The sequence below is a fragment of the Gorilla gorilla genome, chromosome 3, assembly GCF_029281585.2.
Source record: "Gorilla gorilla gorilla isolate KB3781 chromosome 3, NHGRI_mGorGor1-v2.1_pri, whole genome shotgun sequence".
Taxonomy (NCBI): domain Eukaryota; kingdom Metazoa; phylum Chordata; class Mammalia; order Primates; family Hominidae; genus Gorilla; species Gorilla gorilla.
Genome location: NC_073227.2, coordinates 90828339 through 90851586, shown reverse-complemented (window position 1 = coordinate 90851586; position 23248 = coordinate 90828339). Strand labels below are relative to the sequence as shown.

General features: G+C 38.1%; 1 protein-coding gene across 1 annotated transcript; it reads right to left on the bottom strand.

The window, feature by feature from the left end:
* Positions 1–385: 385 nt before the first annotated feature.
* ENAM (enamelin) lies at positions 386–16900 on the bottom strand. The gene is made up of 8 exons (XM_019025629.4): positions 16847–16900; positions 14694–14762; positions 14539–14583; positions 13745–13786; positions 11872–12132; positions 10546–10608; positions 8582–8635; positions 386–4425 (listed from the first exon to the last, which is right to left on the bottom strand). The coding sequence occupies exons 1-8, from the start codon at positions 16898–16900 to the stop codon at positions 1585–1587; spliced, it is 3429 nt and encodes a 1142-aa protein (XP_018881174.3). The 3' UTR covers positions 386–1584.
* Between the last annotated feature and the right edge of the window lie 6348 nt (positions 16901–23248).

The following is a 23248-nucleotide window of genomic DNA, read 5'->3' as shown; positions in this document are numbered from 1 at the left end:
AAGATTCCTTTTCTTAGGAAGTTTTCAACGTTGTGTTTCCCCAAATTTTTGAGATCTTGTTATGAAATCTGCCCCTGAAAATGTATCCTAAGAAATCTCTTAAAGTTATAAAGTATGTTTTTAGGTAATTCTGAGACTTTTTTCCTGCTCTAGGCAAGGGATATCCAGATAATAGGCCAACATGTTATTAATAAGAATAATAATCCCTGATGTATTATAAGCAAGGCATATAGAAATATCCACTTTTCAAAATAATTTACACAGTTTATTCAAGATACCAAGAAAGAGTGTCTGTAAGTAATTCTGCATGGACATGAAGAATGTTAGTAGTAGCACATACTGGTAGAATCCCTTATGCTGAACTAGTAAAAAAAAAACAAACAACTAAACATTGAGTTTTTATTTAAGACAGTGTTTCCCAAAATGTCTTCTACAGATCCTGCGGATTATGAATTGGCAGTGTGTGGCAAGTCCTAGTCTTTTTTCCTGGATGTGCAGTCTCAGAGCGGCAGTTTCTTCAGTTCCTCATTCTCCATCTTCCTAAGCCTTTTCCCTAGGCTGCTAGTTCTGGGTATCCTGCCTTCCCTTCTCCTTAAATACGTCTCTCTAACTGAACTGTGTCTACTTGGTAGAGACCCTAAGATAACTAAAAACAAAGTAGCTATCAGTGTCTACCGTTTCCAAAATATATTCTGTAATGATGGTTAAGCTGGGTCAAGAAAAATTTAGGGTACGATTTGGAGAGTGGATACAAAAAGGAGGAGAGTGACATGCAGTCTTAAGATGAAAATGGTGTAACAGGGAAAAAGATAAATTGAAGGGAAGAAAGGAATCAGAGAGGAGAGGGATTAGTTGATAAGTGGTACATTGGGAGACAGAACAGATAGGTTGGAAGAGAGGAAGACATAATGGAGGAGGTAGACATAAAGAAGAGACTAGTAATGGTTAAAATAGCTAACTTAATATGTAAGAAGTGATATACAGAGAGAAAAAGATGAGGAATAGAAAGCTAAATACAGAATGGTTGAGGGAGAGAGAAAAGAAGGAAGAAAGCTAAGAAAAAGAAATGATAAAGGTAAAGAGAGTGGCAGTGGAAGAAAAAAATGCTTGAAGAGAATATTGAGTAGGAAAAAAACCTGACAAGATCAACACAAGCAAAAAACATACAGTGCATCAGGACTATACTGATGTGTGGATCTCCATAAGTAGAATGGAAAGTTAATCTGCCTTTCAGTCTTGAAAAACCAATTTTGCAAGTATGGAACTTTGAGAGCAAAAGAAGTCATCAAGCAAAAGGAAACTAACTCAGACAAGTGACTTCCAAGTTTCGAGGCAGGGATGGTCATGGCCTTCTTGCTTTTTTAAGGTCTGCACTAATCTGTGAAAGTGCTAGATCTGGTGATCCCCAGAGGCCTAATCTCAGCTCCACCTGGGTCGCTACTCCTATTGCTGAGAGGGGAGAAAACTTAAGGATCACCAAGACAGTCAGACACTTAATTAAGTCTTGGGGAAAAAATTTTGGGAACCATTGGTATAGAATGTCAGTGATTTCTCTTTCCCCAAGAATGCTTGGTTGAATAACCCCTAGGCCTGAAGTAGTAAGCAGTCTTGTACCTGGTCCTGTACATTGGTCCCTCTTTGAAGGAATTCAAATGGACTGTGTTCATCTGCATCAAGTGGGTCTACATTTATACTCTTAAATTGTTCCTCAGTAGCTAACTCAACCAATGTGTTAGGATTTTCAGTAGGCGTAATTGAATCCCCATCAAATGGGCTTTGCCTTCCATCGCTAGATGGAGTTCCGGTGGTGGAAGAGTGATGCTTTGCTAATTTGGAGCCAAAGCATGGCAAATGCAGAATGTTAGATGGTCTTTGCTGTTGCCTCTCACTCTCATTTTCTTGGACTTGACTTTGGATGCCTTCTGGATTGGAGCCTTCATCAGGTGTACCAATAACAAGCTGCTCAGGAGTAAGGTCAACAGTTCTTTCATTGAGCTGGTTGTCTTCAAAAACTTGTTCCAGAATGTTGTTCCCATCTCCTCCAAGATCATTTTTGAGACAAGGTGTATTCTTTGATTGAAGGGAACTGGCTTCAGGAAAGGGCATAATTTCCTTTTGGCCCAGTTGATTCTTTATAGAACATGGTGTGTTCCTCCTCAGAGTGGACACATCATCTCTAAAAGGGTTTTGGCTTTCCCTCTTCTCTGAGCTGTTTCTTTGGCCTGGTAGGATGCTTGTTGGGGAGATGATATCTCTTGTCTGCTTGGTATGACTACCGTCTGTATACAGAGGACTGGTGTCTTGGTTCTCCCCAGGTGCAAGACCATAGGATGGAGTGTAGTCTTGTAGAGCTAGTGGATTGTCCTTGGGCCCTGTGGAGCTACCAGCACAGCAAGAGCCTCTCTGGCTTAGGTGAAATAAATGTGCTTCTTTTTGACCTGATGGGTAACTTGGTGGCATGAAGTTAGGGAAAGATGAATGTTCTCTCTCTGGAGAATTCGTCCTAGTTATTTGCATGCCATAGTTCAAATTCTCACCTTCATGCCATATTGGATTTTTCTGAAGCCCAGCTGGGGTGTTACTGTAATAGGGCTGGTTACCTTTCTGGTCTGGTGGCCTAGCTGGGGCTTTTTGTAAATGTGTTGCCTGATCCCAGATCTTTCTGTTAAAATACGGCCTTCTTTCTCTCTGCCCTTGGGCTTGTATCCTGTGGTCCCAGGAATTCCGTGAAGGAAATAGAGTGCTTTCTTCTGGTCCAGCAGCATTATTAACATAGTAACCCCTGCTCTCTATAGGTGGTGGCATAGTAGGAGCTGTATTATATGATGGAAAATTCTCATCCGGGCTCCATGGGTAAAATTCACTATAATAAAAATCCTCCCTTGGTTTTGATGGATTATCTAAAGAATAGGGAAGATATTCCTTTGGCTGATTTGAGGTATATTGTTCACCTTCATAGTGCCTAACTGTTGGGCCTCCTTTGAAGCTCAACTCTTCACCCCATCTATTTTGTCCAGGAAAGACTTCATCTCCAGTTGGATCAACTGGGTCCTCTTCATTATAAGGGACTGTCTCCTTCTGGTCTGGGGTATTTATGGGGTAGAGTGGACTTTCTTTTTGCCCCATAGTATTGGGAGAATCATCTCTCTCATCCCATGTATTGCCTCTAAGGTATGGTGAGTTTTCCCTGGGATCATATGGGTTATATTCAGGGTAGAAAACACTTCCTCTAGAACCATGGGAAGGATGGGGTAAATGTTCTTCTTGCCTCCCTGGATCTTCCTTAAAAGGTGGAGAGATTTCTTGGTGGTCCCAAGTATTTCTTCCAGCAGGAAAATGTTCTTTTGCAGGAGAAGGGATTTCCTCAGGGTATACAGCAGGCTGATATGAGCTGTGCTTTAATTCTGGCTGATTAGTTTCTGATTCATATGGCATCCTTCTTGACCCTAAAACAATCCCTTTGGGCAAATTCTGGCTTTGGGTTTGTCCATCAGAATTTGGGACTTTTCTGGAATCTCCTCTTGGGTAATAGGAGTTTTCATGTTGATCAACAGAATTAAAATTTGGGACTGGCATATAACCCTCAGAGTGAGGCAGTTTATAATTTGATTTATTAACTTCATACTGTTGAGAGTTTCTCCAGGGGCTGGTTGGATTCTTTGTAGGAACTATTATTTGTTCTTTTGGACCCAGGGGCTTCTCCCTTGGATTTTGGATTTTTTCATTGCGAACAACAGGGCCAGGTTTGGGACCCAGTGGGGCAACAGTAGTTCCTACAGGGTGTTTATTTGGCCCCTGAGGCTTTCTTCTGAGATTTGCTGGATTTCCTGCATAATTGGGATAATTGCCTCTTGAAGTAGGAGGGTAAGCTTTGTGATAAACTGGATTTCCTGGACGAGCTACTTGTTTACCTTCCCAAGCAAAGGAGTTCCACCGAGGACCCCTTTGAACTTGTTGATTTCTGTAAAAAGGCCTATTCTGTCTGTGCCCCATGACAGTACCAGTGAAATACCACTGTGTTCCTGAAGGAAAATTTCTTATATTAGGATATGGATGATTTTCATGAATATTTGGCTGACTTGGTCTCCATGGGATTTGACTTCCTGGCCCTCCCTGGCCTGAAGCGTTGACTGCAGGGAGTGGGCCAATCCCATTTTGAACTGGAGGGTTGTTCCCAGTGTTTAGTCCTGGGGTACTGTTTCCTGTGGGGCTGGTGTCATTTCCTCCCTGACTCCCTTTAGGATTTGGTTGGGTAGAATTCGTCTCAGTGACTGTTGAATTAGCTGTGGGTTCTGTGCCTGGACTTTCTGCTTTAGGAGGATCTTCTTCTTTGGGTTTTTCAAAATCTTGTTCAAACATTTCTTCTGAATAATAAGGAGGGCGACCCCCAAAGCCATGATATCCAAAATATCCAAAGTAAGGATTCTGTAGGAAAGAAAATGGAAATCAATAATTGCCCTTCGTTTCCCACCATGGTGTTGTTTGGAATTTTTTAGTATAACAGGGAAATCTTATCAGCCACATGTTTCTTTTAACATCATTAGCTTTACTTTTTTTCTTGAAATTTGATTCTTCCTTGGTTTCCATGACCATACTTTCTGGTTCTCTCTCCTGGTATTTTTTTCTGACCACTGCTCAGCTTTCTCTTTTTAGGCCTTATACATCTGAGGGTTTTTGTTTGTTTTTCTGTTTTGTTTTTAATGATTTCATCCTCCATCCTCCTAATTTTTCTGTTCTGTTTTTACATACCTCTTTTAAGAATTCTATTGTGCCTGTAATCCCAGCACTTTTGGAGGCCGAGACAGGTGGATCACGAGGTCAGGAGTTCGAGACAATCCTGGCCAACATGGTGAAACCCCGTCTTTACTAAAAATACAAAAATTAGCTGGGCATGGTGGTGCACGCACCTGTAGTCCCAGTTACTCAGGAGGCTGAGGCAGGAGAATCGCCTGAACCCAGGAGGTGGAGGTTGCAGTGAGCCCAGATCGTGTCACTGCATTCCAGCCTGGCAACAGCGAGACTCCATCTCAAAAAAAAAAAAAAAAATAAATAAATAAAATAAAAAAAAATAAAAGAAAGAAAGAAAGAAAAAAGAATTCTATTGCATCAGCCCATGCTTTTAATAGGCATAGATTGCTAACAACTCCCAAAGGCATAATTCTAACCCACAACACTCTCACCCAAGGTTGAGGCAGCAGAACATCTCCACTAAAGATTTCATGAGTACCTCCAACTGAATGCACCCAGAACTGGGCTCATCTCCCGCGAAATCTCCTCCTCCGATGTTCTATATTTAAGCAACATTCACCACTATCTGTACAGTTTCTTAAGTTTCTGCTCTCTCTTAGTACTTCAGACTATTAATAATCAGGTCCTATAAAATCTAAACTTTCATCCTTGTTCCCACTTCCTTAATCCACAGTACCCCCGAACTGTTACAGTAGTTTTCTTACTGGCTACTCTGGATGCAGTCTTACTTTCCTTTAATCTTGCTTCTGCACTGCCATCAGAGTATTAGAGGCTGAGAGTGGGTATATGGAAATTTGGCCCCTTTCCTCTTTAAATTTGTATTTAAAGTTCTCCTTTACAAAATAAACTCTAAATCCCTTAACATAACATCAAAGCAGTACAACATGCTGCTAAACAGTGGGGCTCTAGACAGATGTGCATTAAAATCCCCATTCCACCAGTATTAGTACTATGACTCTGGGCCAACCTTGGTTTATTCATTTGTAATATGGAGATGATAATAAAATAACGTCTACCTCATAGGTTGTCATGAGGGCCAAATGAGACAAAATAAGTACAGCTCAGTGCCTGGTACTTAGTAAGTGCCTAATAAGTGTTATATATTATATAATAATAATACAATTTTTTATAATAATCTGGGCTATGACTATTACATTCAGCCTCATTTCCTCCCCCTTGCACTTTATGCAGTTGCAAATCACAACTACGCTGAATTCTCTGGGTTCTCTATTCTTTTTATGTTTCAGTGCCTTTGCACATGGCTTATTCATATTGAAACTTCTTCCATCGACACATTTATTCCTCCTGGCAAATTTGACTCATCCTTCAGAGCTCAGTTTGACTTCTACCTTCTGTGTCTTGACTTCCATGGGCAGAATTAGGTCCTATTCCTAGGAGTCCACAGCAGTACAGATTTCTGTCATCACAATTATCCCACTGAATTTCAGTTTCCTATTTTCCTGGGATTCTTCCATTTAATTCTCCCATGTGAAGGTTTTGAATGAAAACATTATGCTTCTCATCCTTGTTTTCCAGTACCGAGGAGAGTGGGATGTTCTTAATAAATATTCATTTAATGAATGATTTAATCATCACGAACTCAGTCAGTATGTTTGTTAGACATTTGTGTGGCATTTAGATCATTTGATTTTTCTTTTTAAAACAAATGCAATATAAAGAAAAGTATTTTAATCCCGATTTGTGGATGGAGATGAGAAAGACAGGCAAGGAAATATCTCCCAAGATCATGCAGGAAATCAGGTAGTGCCCTCAAGAGGTAGAATACAGACATCTTAGTTTTTGAGACAGGGTTTTTCTTTGTTGCCCAGGCTGGAGTGCAGTGGCAAGATCAGGGTTCACTGCAGCCTTGAATTCCCAGGCTAAAGCGATCCTCCCACTTCAGCCTCCTGAGTAGCTGGGACCACAGGTGCATGACACCACGTTCACCTAACATTTATTTTATTCTCCCTATGTTGCCCAGGCTGGTCTTGAAATCCTGGCCTTAAGTGATCCTCCTGTCTCAGCCTCCCAAAGTGTTGGGATTACAGGTGTGAGCCATTGTGCCTATCTAAATTCAGATTTCTTTCCTTTTTTGTTTTTTGAGACTGAGTCTCGCTCTGTCGCCTAGGCTAGAGTGCAATGATGTGATCTCAGCTCACTGCAACCTTCCCCTCCTGGGTTCAAGCGATTCTTCTGCCTCAGGCTCCACAGTAGCTGGGATTACAGGCCAGCACCACCACACACGGCTGATTTTTGTATTCTTAGTAGAGATGGGATTTCACCATCTTGGCCAGGCTGGTCTCAAACTCCTTACCTCAAGTGATCCACCTGCCTCAGCCTCCCAAAGTGCTGGGATTGCAGGCGTGAGCCACCCGTGCCTGGCCTAAATAAAAGCTTCTTAAAGCCTATGATAACTGCCTGGATCTTTCTGCTTCCTTTCTTATGTTACTCATATGAAAATTAGAAGTGCCACTTTCTAGGTTGCATACAATTATCTGAATCATTTTTATTTGGGGTTATTTCATGACATATTTGAGAGCGCCTTATACCATTACTGACACAGTAATCTTCAATGTTATTTTAAGAACAATCTCTGCCAGTTGCAGTGGCTCATGCCTGTAATCCCAGCACTTTGGGAGGCTGAGGTGGCTGGATCACTTGAGGCCAGGAGTTCGATACTAGTCTGGTCAACATGGTGAAATCCCATCTCTAAAAAAATACAAAGATTAGCCAGGTGTGATGGCACACACCTGTAATCTCAGCTACTTGGGAGGCTGAGGTATGAGAATTGAATTGCTTGAATCCAGAAGGTGGAGGTTGCAGTGAGCCGAGATCGTGCCACTGCACTCCAGCCTGGATGACAGAGCGAGACTCTGTCTTACAAAAAAAAAAAAAGAAAGAAAGAAAAGAAAGATAAGAAATTGGCAGTCATTGCAGGGACTGAGCAGAGGAGCAACAAGATGAGACTATTGTTTTCACAGGGTCACTCTGGCTGCCATGCTAATAATAGACTGTGGGAGATGAAAAGACTTACTTACAAAATGTATATATACATAATCTTAAAGCTGAAAGGGACCTCTTAGAGCAGGTAATGCCAACCTCTCTTTTGTTTGAGATAGTCTCGCTCTGTCACCCAGGCTGGAGTGCAGTGGTGCTATGGCTCACTGCAACCTCCACCCCCAAGGCTCAAGTGATCTCCCACCTGTCTCAAAAAAAAAAAAAAAAAGAACAATCTGTCGCCCACTCTCCAGTCAAGCTATTAAGTTACCACAGTTCACTGAGGACATATCACATATTTAGGGAAAAAGAAGTAAGCTCCAGGGGGGTGGGGTGCTATGCCACAATCACTAAAATGACTTTTTAGATGACATAGAGCTGGAATATTAAGAGTATATCACTCTGTGATATACATTTGGTTCTTCTCCTAGTGTTGTATAGTAAAAAGGCCATTGAGCAGAGTAACAGAAGACTTGGGTTCTGGGTTCAGTTTATCCAGTAACTTAAAAGTGAAATTGAGTAGTAATTGATCTTTTCTTGGCTTCAATTTATTTGTATTAATATAATCAGGAAGTTAGAGATCACTTAATTTCCTCTTGAGGATAACATTCTAAGAAACTCTTACTTCTTTCTCTGTTTATCACTGTCTGGAGTCCAGCATCAATCTTTGGACCACTGGCTTGATTTGTTTCACTTTTTTATTTTCTAAAAATCACGGAAGCTTGAGCTACAGGTTCATGTGTTGGATTTTAACTTTCTTATTAGATGTGGATAAAAAAGCAGGGGCGAATGGATTGTAATTTCTAGTGGAGAATGTAGTTTTACTTGTACTTACCCCCCCTTCTTCATTGCTGATTGGTGGGCGTCCATAACCTGGTGGTGGTAACCTCTGAGAAGTGAAAAACACAGTGAACACAGGAGAAAACCACGTTCGATGCCGCCATTTGTTTGTAAGACTCAGGGTGTCTAAAAATAGCTCAAGTCAATGATTGAGCTCAGTTAGTACTCTGAGCTTTTAGCGTTTGAGTTATTAGCTCTCACAGTCCAGCTGCTAAGAATTATGATCTAACAGTGAATACTGGTAAATACAAAGGCTTCAGCTGGATCCTAGATTATCCTACTTAAAATACTCTGTATGGCTGCATCTGTTAGCAATCCTCCTTACCACCTCTAACACTCAAAAACATACCCTCCACAACCCCCAACAAACACACACCATGCACACACATACAGAGAGAGGGTGAGAGAGAGAAATTTGAGTGCTGTTAGAATCCAAGTATCCATATTAGAACATCTAATAATAGAGATTAAGTAACGATGTTATTTTTAGAATGTGGCTTCATGTTTAGGGGGACAAACTCCAAACTGACAATCCTTGAATTATTACTATGATATTTTTATTTGACTAAAGTTAATTCTCCTAATCAAACTTGGAGGCCGAGTTTCTGCTTCTCAAGTTTTATGTAGATGAGATTAATAGTTACTTCAGCATGAGAATCATGTTTATCTGTTTTTAAAATCTTTACCTTGTACTGCCTTAATTTCCTTAGTTCAGCATAGCCAGTAAAAGGAAGTCACTCTTTTAAGGAGGAAAAATGTAAGGAACTCTTACTCCTTAAAATGAATTGTTCCTCACTGATAAAAAGCCTTCTTGGTAATAGAGTTGTAGACAAGGAAAACCTATGTCATAGCTGAATGAACAGTCAACAAATATTTCCTGTTGTTTTGTTTGTTTAGCAGCAACTGGCCTTTAACATTTCTTTAGTTCAAAAAGTTTATTTTGCCATTCGTATTTTTAATGCCTATGATGCAATTTCAATATTATTTTTTATTTTAGTGATTTTAAACGTTTAAGATACTTTGAGGCTTCTTGTAAATAATATTTTGCAAGATCTTTTTTTTTTTTTTTTTTTTTTTTTTTGAGACGGAGTCTCGCTCTGTCACCTAGGCTGGAGTGCAATGGCACGATCTCGGCTCACTGCAACCTCTGCTTCCTGGGTTCAAGTGAGTCTCCTGCCTCAGCTTCCTGAATATCTGGGATTACAGGTGCCTGCCATTACGCCCAGCTAATTTTTGTATTTTTAGTAGAGACGGGGTTTCACCTTGTTGGTCAGGCTGGTCTCGAACTCCTGACCTCAGGTGATCTGCATGCCTCGGCTTCCCAAAGTGCTGGGATTACAGGCATGCAGCACCATGCCTGGCAAATTTTTGTATTTTTAGTAGAGACGGGATTTCACCATGTTGGCCAGGCTGGTTTTGAGCTCCTGACCTCAAGTGATCACCCACCTCGGCCTCCCAAAGTGCTGGGATTACAGACGTGAGCCACCTTGCCCAGCCCCAAGATTCTTTATAATGATATATCTGTGGCTAGAAACAGTAAGATAGGATGAAAATGTCTAATCATAGCTCACCCTGTGGTTTTCAAACTCCATTTTGTCCTGTGTCCCAGTTTCCCCATTACATTAAATGAAGATAATTTGTGTGTTTTTTAAAAATTTCTTAAGGATGTGGGGAAATAGTAATGGAGTAGTGCAACCTTTTAAAATTAATTTATTAGCTAAGTTATTAGTATCTGTTTGGTGATTTAGGTTGTATTTATGTCACCAATTTGTCTGAGTATGAAATTCAAAAAATTCTCTATTCTTTTTCTGCATGATTACTGATGCGCTGGTTTTGTTTCATACCATCTACTGATTGGTATATGGTATTCCATTAGAATGTATGAATTTATATTAATTTAAATTATAACATACTAATATTATTTTTCACTTACAGTGTAAAGAAAAAAAAATTTCTCACCTGTGGAATTTGCCATGGTGGTTGTTGATAGGGGAATAGCCCATTTCCAAATGGTGGGAATGCCTAGAGAGAAAGAAAGAATCAGAGTGATGTGGTATTGAAAAGAATACATAAAAAAATGAAGGAAACTAACTAAATACAATTGAAACTTGGGAGTCTACATCTCCCTTTGCATTAAACTCTGTGTTTTTTATAGGGCAAAGACGATAATGATAATAACAATTAGTATTATTGGACACACATTCCAGGCTCTGTGCTGAGCATTTTATATTGTTAAACTCATTTCATCCTCATATAACCATAGAAGATATAAACTATTACTATTCCCATTTTACTAAGAACATGAAGTTCAGAGAAGTTTGGTCACTTGCCCAAAATCTCATTGCTCGTAAATCACTGAAGCCAGGATTCCAATCCAGGAGTGTCTTTTCATTCAATTTTGTACTCCCTATGTCTGTAATAGTGTCTGATAATAAGTGTTAACTGACCAAAAGCCAGTATTTTCTTTTTATTTTTTTGAGACAGAGTCTTGCTCTGTTGCCCAGGCTGGAGTGCAGTGGCGTGATCTTGGCTCATTGCAACCTCCACCTCCTGGGTTCAAGCGATTCTTCTGCCTCAGCCTCCTGAATAGCTGGGATTACAGGCACGCACCACCAAGCCCAGCTACTTTTTGTATTTTTAGTAGAGACAGGGTTTCACCATGTTGGCCAGGCTGGTCTTGAACTCCTGACCTCAGGTGATCCACCTACCTTGGCCTCCCAAAGTGTTGGGATTACAGGTATGAGCCACCACGCCCGGCCTAAAAGCCAGTATTTTCGAAGCTCCCTCCACACTGGATGAGATCTTGAGAAACCATTTGCACATCTTCTTACCTTATGTCATACTAGTACTGGAAGCAATGTTAATTTAAGAGCAATATTTTAGAGCATCAAAGCACAGATTTGGATGAAACTTGGAAACCATTTAGTTTACTCATGGGGAAACTGGAACCTAGAAAGGTGAAGTAACTTGTTCAATAGCATACAACTAATAAGGACCAGGCATAGGACTTGAACCTTTGATTCTCGACTGTTAGATTAGTGCTCATATTATTACACCATGTTGTCTCTGTAATTTAAAAGGAGCTTTTAAAAGGCAACAGTATTTGGGTAATTTCAACCAAACAAGATTGGAGTCGACTTGCCATGCAGTTTTGGATGCATGTCAAAACAAACATTGGTATTGCAACAGAGTACCTGTATTGAAGTGTGTATATGGGGGTGGCATGGCCCTCCAAATCTCTCCGAGGCCGTTTACAGATATGGAATTTTTCTGTGCAAGTCTCACCTGAGGGGGTTGAGCTTCCTCTTCGGGCTGAGGTTGATTATGTGATGGCTGCTTCAAAGGCCGCTTTTGTGGTGGCTTTTTTGACTGAGTCTGGTTGGGTTTCTGGGTTTCTTGGGTCTGATCAGTCTTGTTATGACGTTTGGGTGCTGAGGATTTCCGTGGATGCCATGTGTTGGGTGGTGGCTGAGGCCACATGGGCATCTGGTACTGTGGAAATTGCTGAGGGAGACCGTTTCCAAAGAAGGGCCCCAGGTGTGCCATCTGAAAGGGTAGCAAATAATAGTGAAATCATAATAGAGCTGTGATTCAGGCTGTCTCCATCCTCTAATGTCAGCCTCTAAAACTCAGCCAAAGAGCTTAAAAGTCCTATGGAACTTGACTTAACTATGGAAGCTTCCAGATCTTTAGTTAGAATTTCCTTACACATTGTCTTACAGAATGAACTTCCATCTTCTAGAAAGCCAAACAACCAAAACAAACCAAAAGGCAGAATTAGGTGGGAAATCTCAGTTTAAGAATTTGACTGATGATTTTCTAACTCTGAAACCCTAACTCAGGTCAGAAGTATACAAGTCAGGTTACAGAAGATTTAATGTCGTATTCAGAACCCATGTGATTTGTTATAAGGCTGGATGAAGAAGAGAAAAAACAAAAATAAGATAAAGGAAGTGAGACTGTAAACAAAAAATAAAAAACAAGAAAAAAAGGAAAAGAGAGGATAAAAATCCAGTCTGTGTAAACACACTTATATGGTGTCTATGGTTCTTGGTTACAGGTGGATCCTCATTAAATCCATTTTTGTTATCAGAATCACCACAATTACAAAGTTGGGCAGGGAAGCAAAAGTAGTTATAATCTAAAAATGTTAATTTATAAATTTATGATAATTTATAAAAATGCTGATTTCTAAATTTATGATAATTTATGAATGATCAGTCTTGCAACATCAGTTCTCATTCAAATATTTCCTCCCTGGTTTAACACCTGTCTCTATCCCCAGTCTTCATTAACTAGTCTCTTGCTATATTAGATGATGTATCCACGCTTTGTGGATTGATGAAATTCAAAATTGCAAACATTGCACTAAGACACAGGATTTCATGACAACTAAGTTGGTAAAAATTTCAAATCACAGGCAAAGTCACTAAAACTAAAAACAAGGGTATGAAAAAGTTGAGCCAATCAAAAGTCGAGGAAGAGGAATTTTACAATGATTATTTTAGGCAAAGAGCTTTAAAAGAGAATGACTTGGATAAAAACGGTTACACAAAAATGGATGTAGTCCTTGATTTTCCCCTCAAAATGGCCCTCATGATCATTCCATGGAAATCAAAAGTGATGTGTAGTGTTATTGTGCTAACATATACTTTTATCAGAAAAATTGTGCCAAAGAACCACCTGATACTTGATTTGTCTGTTCTGACAATTAGCATACAGTGACAAGAATAACCTATATTTATTTAAATAACATAAAACTTGCTTCATAACTGTAGTGTTATCTTTCAAGATAATCCAAGTAAAACTTACCCCCCCACCAATACTATGTTATTTTTATTGTCATTATTCGTGACATCTTATGTGATATTTTCCAGAACCATCTTTTCTTGACTATACATTTGAGACTCAGTCTCAAATAAATAACATTTCTAATTAATAATTATTTTGATTTACATGAAAGAACAATAGTAATGAATAAGAAGAAAATTTGGTGTGAGAGGATAGGGGCAATAATTTTTCCACCTTGAAACTTTTGTAATGATTACATTATACTTAAAACATGTGGATTGGTGTCTCTATTGACTAAGGCAAACTTTATAACAGAGTTATCTAGATAAACAAGAAATCATCAGAAATAACATAAAGAAAAACTTACATGTGGGCCGTTCATAAAGTTGAATTGATTATACCGCATCATCTGCAACCAAAAGAATCCATTAATGTGATACAAAGTGAAACTTTTATTAAATCAATGCACAAATCGTAAGAAATAAGTAAAATTTCTTTTTTTAACCTTAGAACTTCCCAGTGTAAAAATTTCTGATTTTAATGCATAACAGTCATATTACCTTTTCCTACTTATGCTTGAATTTTAAGAAAGTATACAATTAAAGAAGCTTCTCAGGCACTTTAACTTTTAAGTCAGAATTTTATTTTGAGAAGAATCAACAGAGAATCATAGAAAATAAAAGTCTGATCTACTGTAAAGTTTTTGAATGTTCTGTTCTTTTTGAGTTCAGGATTTGAGAACATGAGAATTATGTGACAAGATGATTCATCTTTCTGATATGTATTGAATTTGATTAATGATCTGGGATATGAGTCACGTGAAAGGTATTTCTATTTTTAAGCATCTACCTTCTAATAACCCTTGGTACAATTGGTCACTTTTGCTAGCTAAAAAACTTAGCAGATAAGGTAACATCAACTAGATTTTAACACAAATCCACATCTACCTTGAAAAGGAACACTGAAGTACATAGGTAGGCTGATGGCTGGGGAAATTACTACTTTGCCTCGATTTGAGAGTTTAAGACTTTCAAATCTCCCTCTTTTTACCTTTTTCATAAGAAATATTATATATCAGACAATTTTCCAATATTCTCCTTTTTAGTAAATGTGTAGGATAGGACTCTGGATAACTTCTCCTCTGAGACTGAACATACATACCTCCTCACTTTTACTGCTAAATCCAGGCATTCGGGGCATGTGCATCTGGAAGTAAGAGAATGTCAGTGACAAATGCAGAACATCAGTTGCAATAAGCTCAACAATTGTTCCTAACAGAACACAAAGAGAAGAGCTAACATTTAAAAAATACTCACTGGCATAGCAACAGAATTACCAAGAAGCCCTAGAAAGACCAGGAGAATCTTCATTTTTCCTTTTGGTACCTAGAATAAAAAATTGATTTTTATTTTTGGTCTGTGAAATAAGTATGCTTAGGGCACTCTGCACTTATCTAAGTACTAGCCTACTTGTCTGTCAAGGAGAGTATGGAAATGGATGGGGCCCCTGCTGCCAGTTTTATTTTATGTCAAGAAACTATTAGATAGTTATCATCTGGTACTTTTCAAGCTGCCAAAAGAGTCAGATTAAAAGGAAATATAAGAGTGTGTGCGTGAGAGAGAGAGACAGGGAAAGAGAGAGAGACAGAGAGATAGAGAAAGAGAGAGATTTCATAGCACCAGAATGTGAAAATTAGAAATTAGGAGGTTATCCCCCAAATAGGAATATTAATGGGTTTGAGTTTCTAGTTACTAGTTGATTTATAAAGAAATAGTGATGTCCAACTACATTCATTGTACAGAATAATCTCAGTTTCAAGGAGGGCACACTCCAAAATCAAAACTTTGTGCTACTTTCTAAGATGTTATAGATAATATTCTGTTATATAGAGACTAAGTAAACTGGAATATGCAGAATCTTATTTTTTTCCTGGTTTCCTCTATTGTTCCTATTATTATTATTATCATTATCATCACTTCCTTTAAAAATCACTTATGTGGCCAGGCGCGGTGGCTCACGCCTTAATCCCAGCACTTTGGGAGGCTGAGGTGGGCGGATCCCCTGAGGACAGGAGCTCGAGACCAGCTGAGCCAACATGGTGAAACCTTGTCTCTACTAAAAATACAAAAATTAGCCAGGTGTGGTGTCTCACACCTGTAATACCAGCCACTTGGGAGGCTGAGGCAGGAGAATCGCTTGAACCCAGGAGGAGGAGGTTGCAGTGAGCCAAGATCGTGCCATTGCACTCCAGCCTGGGTGACAGAGTGAGACTCTGTCTCAAAAAAAAAAAAATCACTTATGCTCTAAGATGGTTAGGAAAATAGGAAGAAATAGGAAATAGGCAGAATAGTAAATTTATCTCTTTATTAGATACCTTGACTAAACATATAGACTTATGTATGAAGTTTGGAGATTGTTTTTAACGGGGTTCATTCATTTATCCCACTCTAGTTAATTATGAAAGACTTGTAAAATTAAGTATCGTATTTACATCTTGGAACAAGGTTTATTCTGAAACATTTACTTGGGTAATTTCTTAAGAAAACTTCTATTTGCATATACAATAGAGGAAAATAAAAGGTTTTAATCAGAATGATTCATTTTCATCGTATATCAGGTATAGCCCATTTCCTAGCAGAGTAACCAACATGTAGACACCCAGATGTTCATTCCTTTCATTCTTTCTTCCTTTTCTGGACATAAAATCTATCTAGCATAATTGGAGCCAATGCTCACCCTTCTGTTTACTTCCTATAGGAGCAACATAAATGACGCTTTAGCATTTTTATAATGGACATTTTCCTAAATTGTGGGTGTAATCAGTTATCTTTCATACATTAGAAAAATTGGCAGAATGTAATTAAACAAAGGAAGCAGTAGTATGTAAATACCTTTCCTACTATTTAAAGATTTTCAGAGTTAGAACATCATAGAGAATGAAAATAACAGCTGAATCTAGAGTGTTTAGTACAGGTTACAACAATATGTGGAAACTAATAAAGAGAATACTGGTGAAAGCTTTCTTTGCTAAATGTTTCTAAGATTATGGCCAAGATTTAAGGGTGCTTTTGGATGGTTAATTTCTGCCTTGCTTAATCATTCATCTCATCTCTCTAGTAGCTGTCACAGTGATTCTTGATAATATATGTAGCCTTTATATTTGCAAATAGAAAACTCATTTTCTCTTTTGTAAAATTAATATATTATGTTGGATGACTGAGATCCCTTCCATCTCTAAAAGTTAGTGATTAAAGTCTATAATTAGTTATTTTTTGAGTTGAAAGTAACACTCATAATGATTGCCACAAAGTACAATGACTGTGTAAGTTCTTCCATTCCATCTGTGAAAGCAGATGCTCTTTGGGTCTTCTGATACATTTCAGTAGTGTTTGGCCCTCTCAAGTGTATTTCTGACAGTATCTAGTTTGAGAACCTGTATGTATTGGCAAAAATAAACGAAAGTACTCACCAAGTTATCTAGTTTAGGAAAAGAGGTTCCAAGCCTGCACCGAAGCACCAACATTTTTTTCAGCAAAATTTTTATAAGCCTTTAAGAAAAATACAGCTTTAGCCTGAGAAGAAACTAAAATATAGAAATGCAACAAATAAATGAAATGAATAGCAAAGCTTCAGTTCTAAGGCAGCACATGGCATGTTAATTATTTTATCCAGTCATACCTGTATTAGGGGGCCACAAAATCAAGTTTAATCTTCTGTTGCTTTAAAAGTAGGATGAAAGCTAAATCAGAGAGGAAATGACACAGGCACTGTATTTTGAGATACTTCTAGGGCGACGTTGACAAAACTAGACTTCACTATGGGGAAATGTACAAAGTCACAGTAGTAAAGGAGGTCTAAGAAGGCTGGAAAAAACTTACAAGAAAAACAAATACACCAAATAAACCAAGGAGTTTAAAGTTTTATCAGAAGATTAGTCTGCATACAATGATTATACAACCAACAAGAAGGAATGCAATAAGGAGAATTAACCAACATCTATGAATTAAATTCATTATTTGACACTATATGTAATTTATGTTGATAATCTCTAATACTCACCCAATGCCAATTAGAAGCTGTAATATATAAAAAATAATTTTTACTTGAACTTTGTTAGCTTGCCTTTGAAATATATTCTTAATGGTCTATAGTGGAAATAACTACAAATTGCTGAAGCCAGGGAGATCTCAAGAAGCAAGATACATTTATTTCTTAATAATAAAACAAAAATTCTTCACTCAGATATCATGTTCAGTATCAAAAAGGCTCAAAATAAAAAGATTCCTCCTTGTCAGACAGCTTGGCACAGCAAGGTTCCATTTAAGCAATGTTGTAGACCTGCATAACCAATCAGCTTTGAGGAAAATGGTTTTGCCATCACAAGAGTTTAAGGTAAAAAACACACATCGAATTTAAAATTTAGAATGTGTTATTATAGGAGCTGTCAAGTCAAGTCTCTTATTACGTATAATAACAGTCCAGGAAAATGAGCTTACAGCAGTAAGATTTAGAAGATGCTTCCCTTGGTGAATTTGGCTTTCAAGGTATAGAAACTATGTTTATAACAAAGATATTTCAGGAACAAAGGCGAATATTAACTCTATGCTATTGTCATAAGTCAGTTGCCTTCATCAAAAGGCAGGCTAATATATATATATTTACTTAATATACATTTTATATGTAATTAAAATGAACTGGAATGTTATATCCATGGATGAAAACTCAGTGACTTGATTTACTTTGTATTACATAAGGCTAGCAGGACATAGTGTTCTTTTTGAAGTCAAATATAATCCAGTCACTGGGGTTTCAGAAGTTTAGATGAGTTGGGTACAATGGCAAATGAACTCTCAGCTATCATGATAATACAAATTAATGAAAATAGGACCTGAGTAATTCACTGAAGCAGGTATGTTATGGATTTTTTTCCTGAAATCTGACTTTCCATAATAAAGATTTCACTTTCAAATAGATGGGCCAATTGCACTTTTAATTGACAAGAGCAAGCTTTGCTATCTTTGCTTAACTTGGATTCTCCTGTTCTCTTATGGCTTCACAAGAGAAAACATCTGTTGTGGCAATGTTTGCTTATTTTAATGTTGGGATTTAAAAACCAAGAATGAATGAATTTGATGGCAAAACCTGTTCCTACTTGGTATGATTGTGTATATAAGTTAATCCAGTGGTTGCCCATGGTGCTGTTCTTCCAAGGACAGAGAAGTGCTGTGTCATTCCTTTTGGGCCAAATAACATTGTATTTCTTAGTGCCTCCCTGCTCCACATATTTCGTGCCACAAATAATAAAAATGTGCTAGAATATTTGACTTTAAATGAAGCTAGGACTATCTTTTAACTCTATGTGTATCCAAGATGTGCAAAGTTAAATCTGCTTCAAGTACCTGCTTGCCTTTGTCTGATTTTGTAGAAACTGAGTAGTATTTATCATATTGTGTGCACATTGAGATGAATTTGCAAATGGTAGGACACTTACGGGACAGTGACCTACAGTGTGTTCTTGGAAGTGAAATGGGAGTTCTGATGCTGGATGACCTGGCCTATCCTGTGCCCATTCATGTAGAGGGTAATTTTTGATTTTGGCCTTACCCATATAGGTTGTTGGGAGTTGCCACTAAACCTCACTTTTGATCACTTTCCTCTATTTACCCTTGTTCTCTTGGCCACAAGGGTGGTTAGTTGTCATGAAATAATTCATGTTTCTAAAATCCAGCCAAGCTATTGAATGAGTGAATTCTTAGTAGTGTTGGATTGGATTGGGAGAATTACCAAATTTCCTTTCGTTTAAAGGAAAAAAAAAAAAGCTCAAACTTTATAATTTTTTTTTTTTTTTTTTTTTTTGAGACAGAGTCTGGCTCTGTCACCCAGGCTGGAGTGCAGTGGCATGATCTTGGCTCACTGAAACCTCTGTCTCCTGGGTTCAAGTGATTCTCCTGCCTCAGCCTCTCATGTAGCTGGGATTACAGGCATGAGCCACTGCGCCCAGCCTATAAAGTGTTTTGAAATCAGTCCTTTATGAGTTTTTCCCCCTTTACTTTATCTCTATTTATTTTGTAAATTATTTTTCCCTTCAGACAATTACAACTGTTTGTGAAACATGTTTATGATTTGGCTTACATTTTTTTTTTTAATGTATCTCTTTGATTTTTGTCTCTACATTACCCTTCTCAGTCTTAAAATAAGATGTGTTAACCTGGGAGCTGAAACCTAAGAAATTGCATATAAGAATTTGTGCATTTGTGTGTAAATGTACCATTTTTTTCCTCCCCCTGAAAAAGAACCCATATTCTCCAGGGGGCCTGTGAACTTCTTCCTTTGCCTCCACTCTTTAAGATCCCCTCATTGCTCTAGATTTTAAGCCAGCAGGAGCAGAAAAGTCTTTTGATTTCATACTCTAGATGTGAGGGAAAGAGGCTGGGTTTTGGAATTGCCAGATCTAAGTTTAAACCTTCCACAAATTATCCAGCTGTTCAATTTCCTGTTCAGTAAAATGAGGGCAATATTACCTTCCTCATAAGTTTCCTCTAAGAAATGAATGAAGTAATAAATATAGCTTGAGCCACAAAGTGGGACTCCATCTCTACAAAAAAATATACTAACCAGGCACAGTGGTGTGTGCCTGTAGTCCCAGCTACTCGGGAGGCTGAGATGGGAGGACAAGAGGGCTCCTCAAGGAGCCCAGGAGGTCAAGGTTGCAGTGAGCTATGATCGCACCACTGCCCTCCAGCCTGGGTGAGGCAGAGAGAGACCCTGTCTCAAAAAAAAAAGTGAAATGCCTGGCTCCTAGTAGCCGACTATCAGTGACTGACTGATCAATACACAAAGGTACTTCATTGTTCCACATTACACCTTATAATGATTTACTAAGGATTTAAGAACAATAAATGCAGCCATAGTTCTCATAGTTCTCAGAGCAAATAGATCCTCTAAGTACAACTATGAAGGTAAAGTTCTGTGGATTATTATTAACAGAACACTCCAACACTGCAGGATCACTGAATGAAGCACCTGAGACAAAGTAGTGTCTTAGGGATCCATTACTGGTGCCAAATAGTGTCTAAGCATCCACAACCTTGAATTCTTTCTGAAACCATTCATTCCTATAGCCTGTTCTCAGGCTATAAATGCGAGCGATCTTTCTATCAGAAGAGAAGAGGAGGTGCAGTTTAATTCCTCACAAATTAAAGGGTTGATAATGCTTTATTCCATAAACAATTCCTGAGCTTTCTCTTCATGCAAGCCCTGATTTGGGTGCCCACCCATCCTGCACAGAATATTAGGATAGCAAATTTTCTGAGCTAGAACTCAGTGGTGGGTTCAAATTCTGATTCCTACAACTTACTTGTTTTAGAATTTTGGTCAAATGACTTAACCTCTTTAAACCTCAGTTCCTCATTTGTAAATGGGAGACAACATTCTTTTCATGGGTTTGTTAGGCAGATCATGAGGTCAGGAGATCGAGACCATCCTGGCCAACATGGTGAAACCCAGTCTCTACTAAAAATACAAAAATTAGCTGGGCTTGGTGGCACGTGCCTGTAATCCCAGCTACTTGGGAAGCTGAGGCAGGAGAATTGCTTGAATCAGGGAGTCAGAGGTTGCAGTGAGCTGAGATGGCGCCATTGCACTCCAGCCTGGGCGACAGAGCAAGACTCCGTCTCAAAAAAAAAAAAGGAATTTAATGAGATAACTTAAAGTTCTTAATATATACTTCAACTAAATATTATAAATAAATAGATAAATGTTACCTATTATTATCATTAGAGCTTTCTCAATAGTTGTTTTATTACTGCCCACTGTCACATTTCCTAAAGATTTCTGAAGAATGTTTCACATCATTGTGCTTACTCATTCATTAAAAAAAGACAGCAAACAAAAAGCCTCCCAAAGAAAAACTGAGCATCTTCATAGAGTATAGAAAAAAGGAAACTAGGCCGGGCATGGTGGCTCATGCCTGTAATCCCAGCACTTTGGGAGGCTGAGGCAGGTGGATCACCTGAGGTCAGGAGTTTGAGACCAACCTGGCCAACATGGTGAAACCCCATCTCTACTAAAAATACAAAAAAATTAGTCAGGTGTGGTGGCGGGTGCCTGTAATCCCAGCTATTCTGGAGGCTGAGTCAGGAGAATCACTTGAACCCGGGAGATGGAGGTTGCAGGGAGCCGAGGTTGCATCATTGCACTCCAGCCTGGGCATCAAGAGCGAAACTCCATCTTAAAAAAAAAAAAAAAAAAAAAAAAGGAAAAAGAAAAGAAAAAGAAAAAAAGGAAACTAGATCACAGTGTTTGTCAGATTTAATTTAATTTAAATTCTACTTTTTGTCTACTAATAAGAAAGTTGCTCAGTGAAGTCAGTGAGTAACTATTGTCGGGTGGTGATTTATTAATATTTGGATAACCCTCAGAGGTGGTGTTTATTTCCTGGGCTTCTAGCAGTAAGAACTCTCTTATATGTACTCAAGATCAGCTTCTTTCTCTCGTCACCTTGAGAAGAAAATAAAATCCAATGGTTAAGAAAACAAAACCCAATGGTTAAGAAAACAGGCATTGGGGTTGGAAATACTAAATAATGTATACACTGTGCTTACAACAGTGCCTGACCCAGTAAGTGTTTCAGATGGGTTAGGTGTCATCTTATCATGGAAATAATACATTATATCTCATTACATTTCTTACAACAATTTTATGGTTTATTTCCTCCTTTGCCATAAAAAGAAGTATGTAACATTCTGTGTTTTCCTGTCACTCTGGTTACTAGGAAGCTCAGAGCTAAATTTGATTCCTAATTAACAGAGGATCCAGGTTATATGAAGCCAAAGCTAATTAGATTTTAAGGGATCTCTTTAAGAAAATGAACACAAAATTAGGTACAAGTGAAAATATTTGTTTTGATGAACTATAGAAAGGATCCCTGAAAGTACAGTCTTAATATTTGTTTTCATACCACAATAAATTGTAACAAATTTCAGATTTTAAAAAGGTGACAAATAGTACAAATATCACAAAATCCAGAAAAGCAACTTAATATTTTTCCTAACTGCCTGATGCACCGCCATAATAACATCTGATTCTATACATTTCAAGCCTTACTTTCCCTCTACCACATACGTTTCTAGTGCCAGCTTCAATGGACACATTCATATGGAAATATGAGCCCTGATCCTGCACCTTCGGGTTGCATGCTGAATGAGTAGGCATTGAAAGTTAGGCATGGGAGGTAGAAATATTTCTGGAAGCTGTTCCTAGATGAGGAGGGCCAGCAATATTTTAACTATATATAGAAGTTGACTGTGAATTGCATAAATACATCCCACTAAACCCAAACTAAGTCTCTCCCCATCTTAATTTCCTCAAAATACCCATGGGTATCCCAATATCATTTGATTTGACAGAAGTGTGATGAAGGGAACATGGGAGTAGAAAGAGACGAGTCTTAATCACTTGTGGGAAAATTTTACAAAAACTCATGGTCACATGAACATATTGTCTGGGCCCCTCCTAGGGAGTGGAAAAATTCTGTGCTTCATCAGTTTCATGGCGACTCTGTCTCTGACCCTATATTAAGCCTGTCTGTGAACTTTCTGCTTGGGCCTACCTCCTAACTATCCTAACCTTATTACTATTTCTTGCTGTGAACTATCTAAAAAATGTTTTGAGAAGGGATATGTATATATATATGTAATACATGCATATGTAAAGTTATTTATATATACATAATATAAATTATATAATACATATATGTATCTACATATATACATATTAATATAATTTATATTATGTATATACATAATAATATAATTTATATTATTATAAGTATAATTTATATTATATATGTATATACATAATAATTCATATA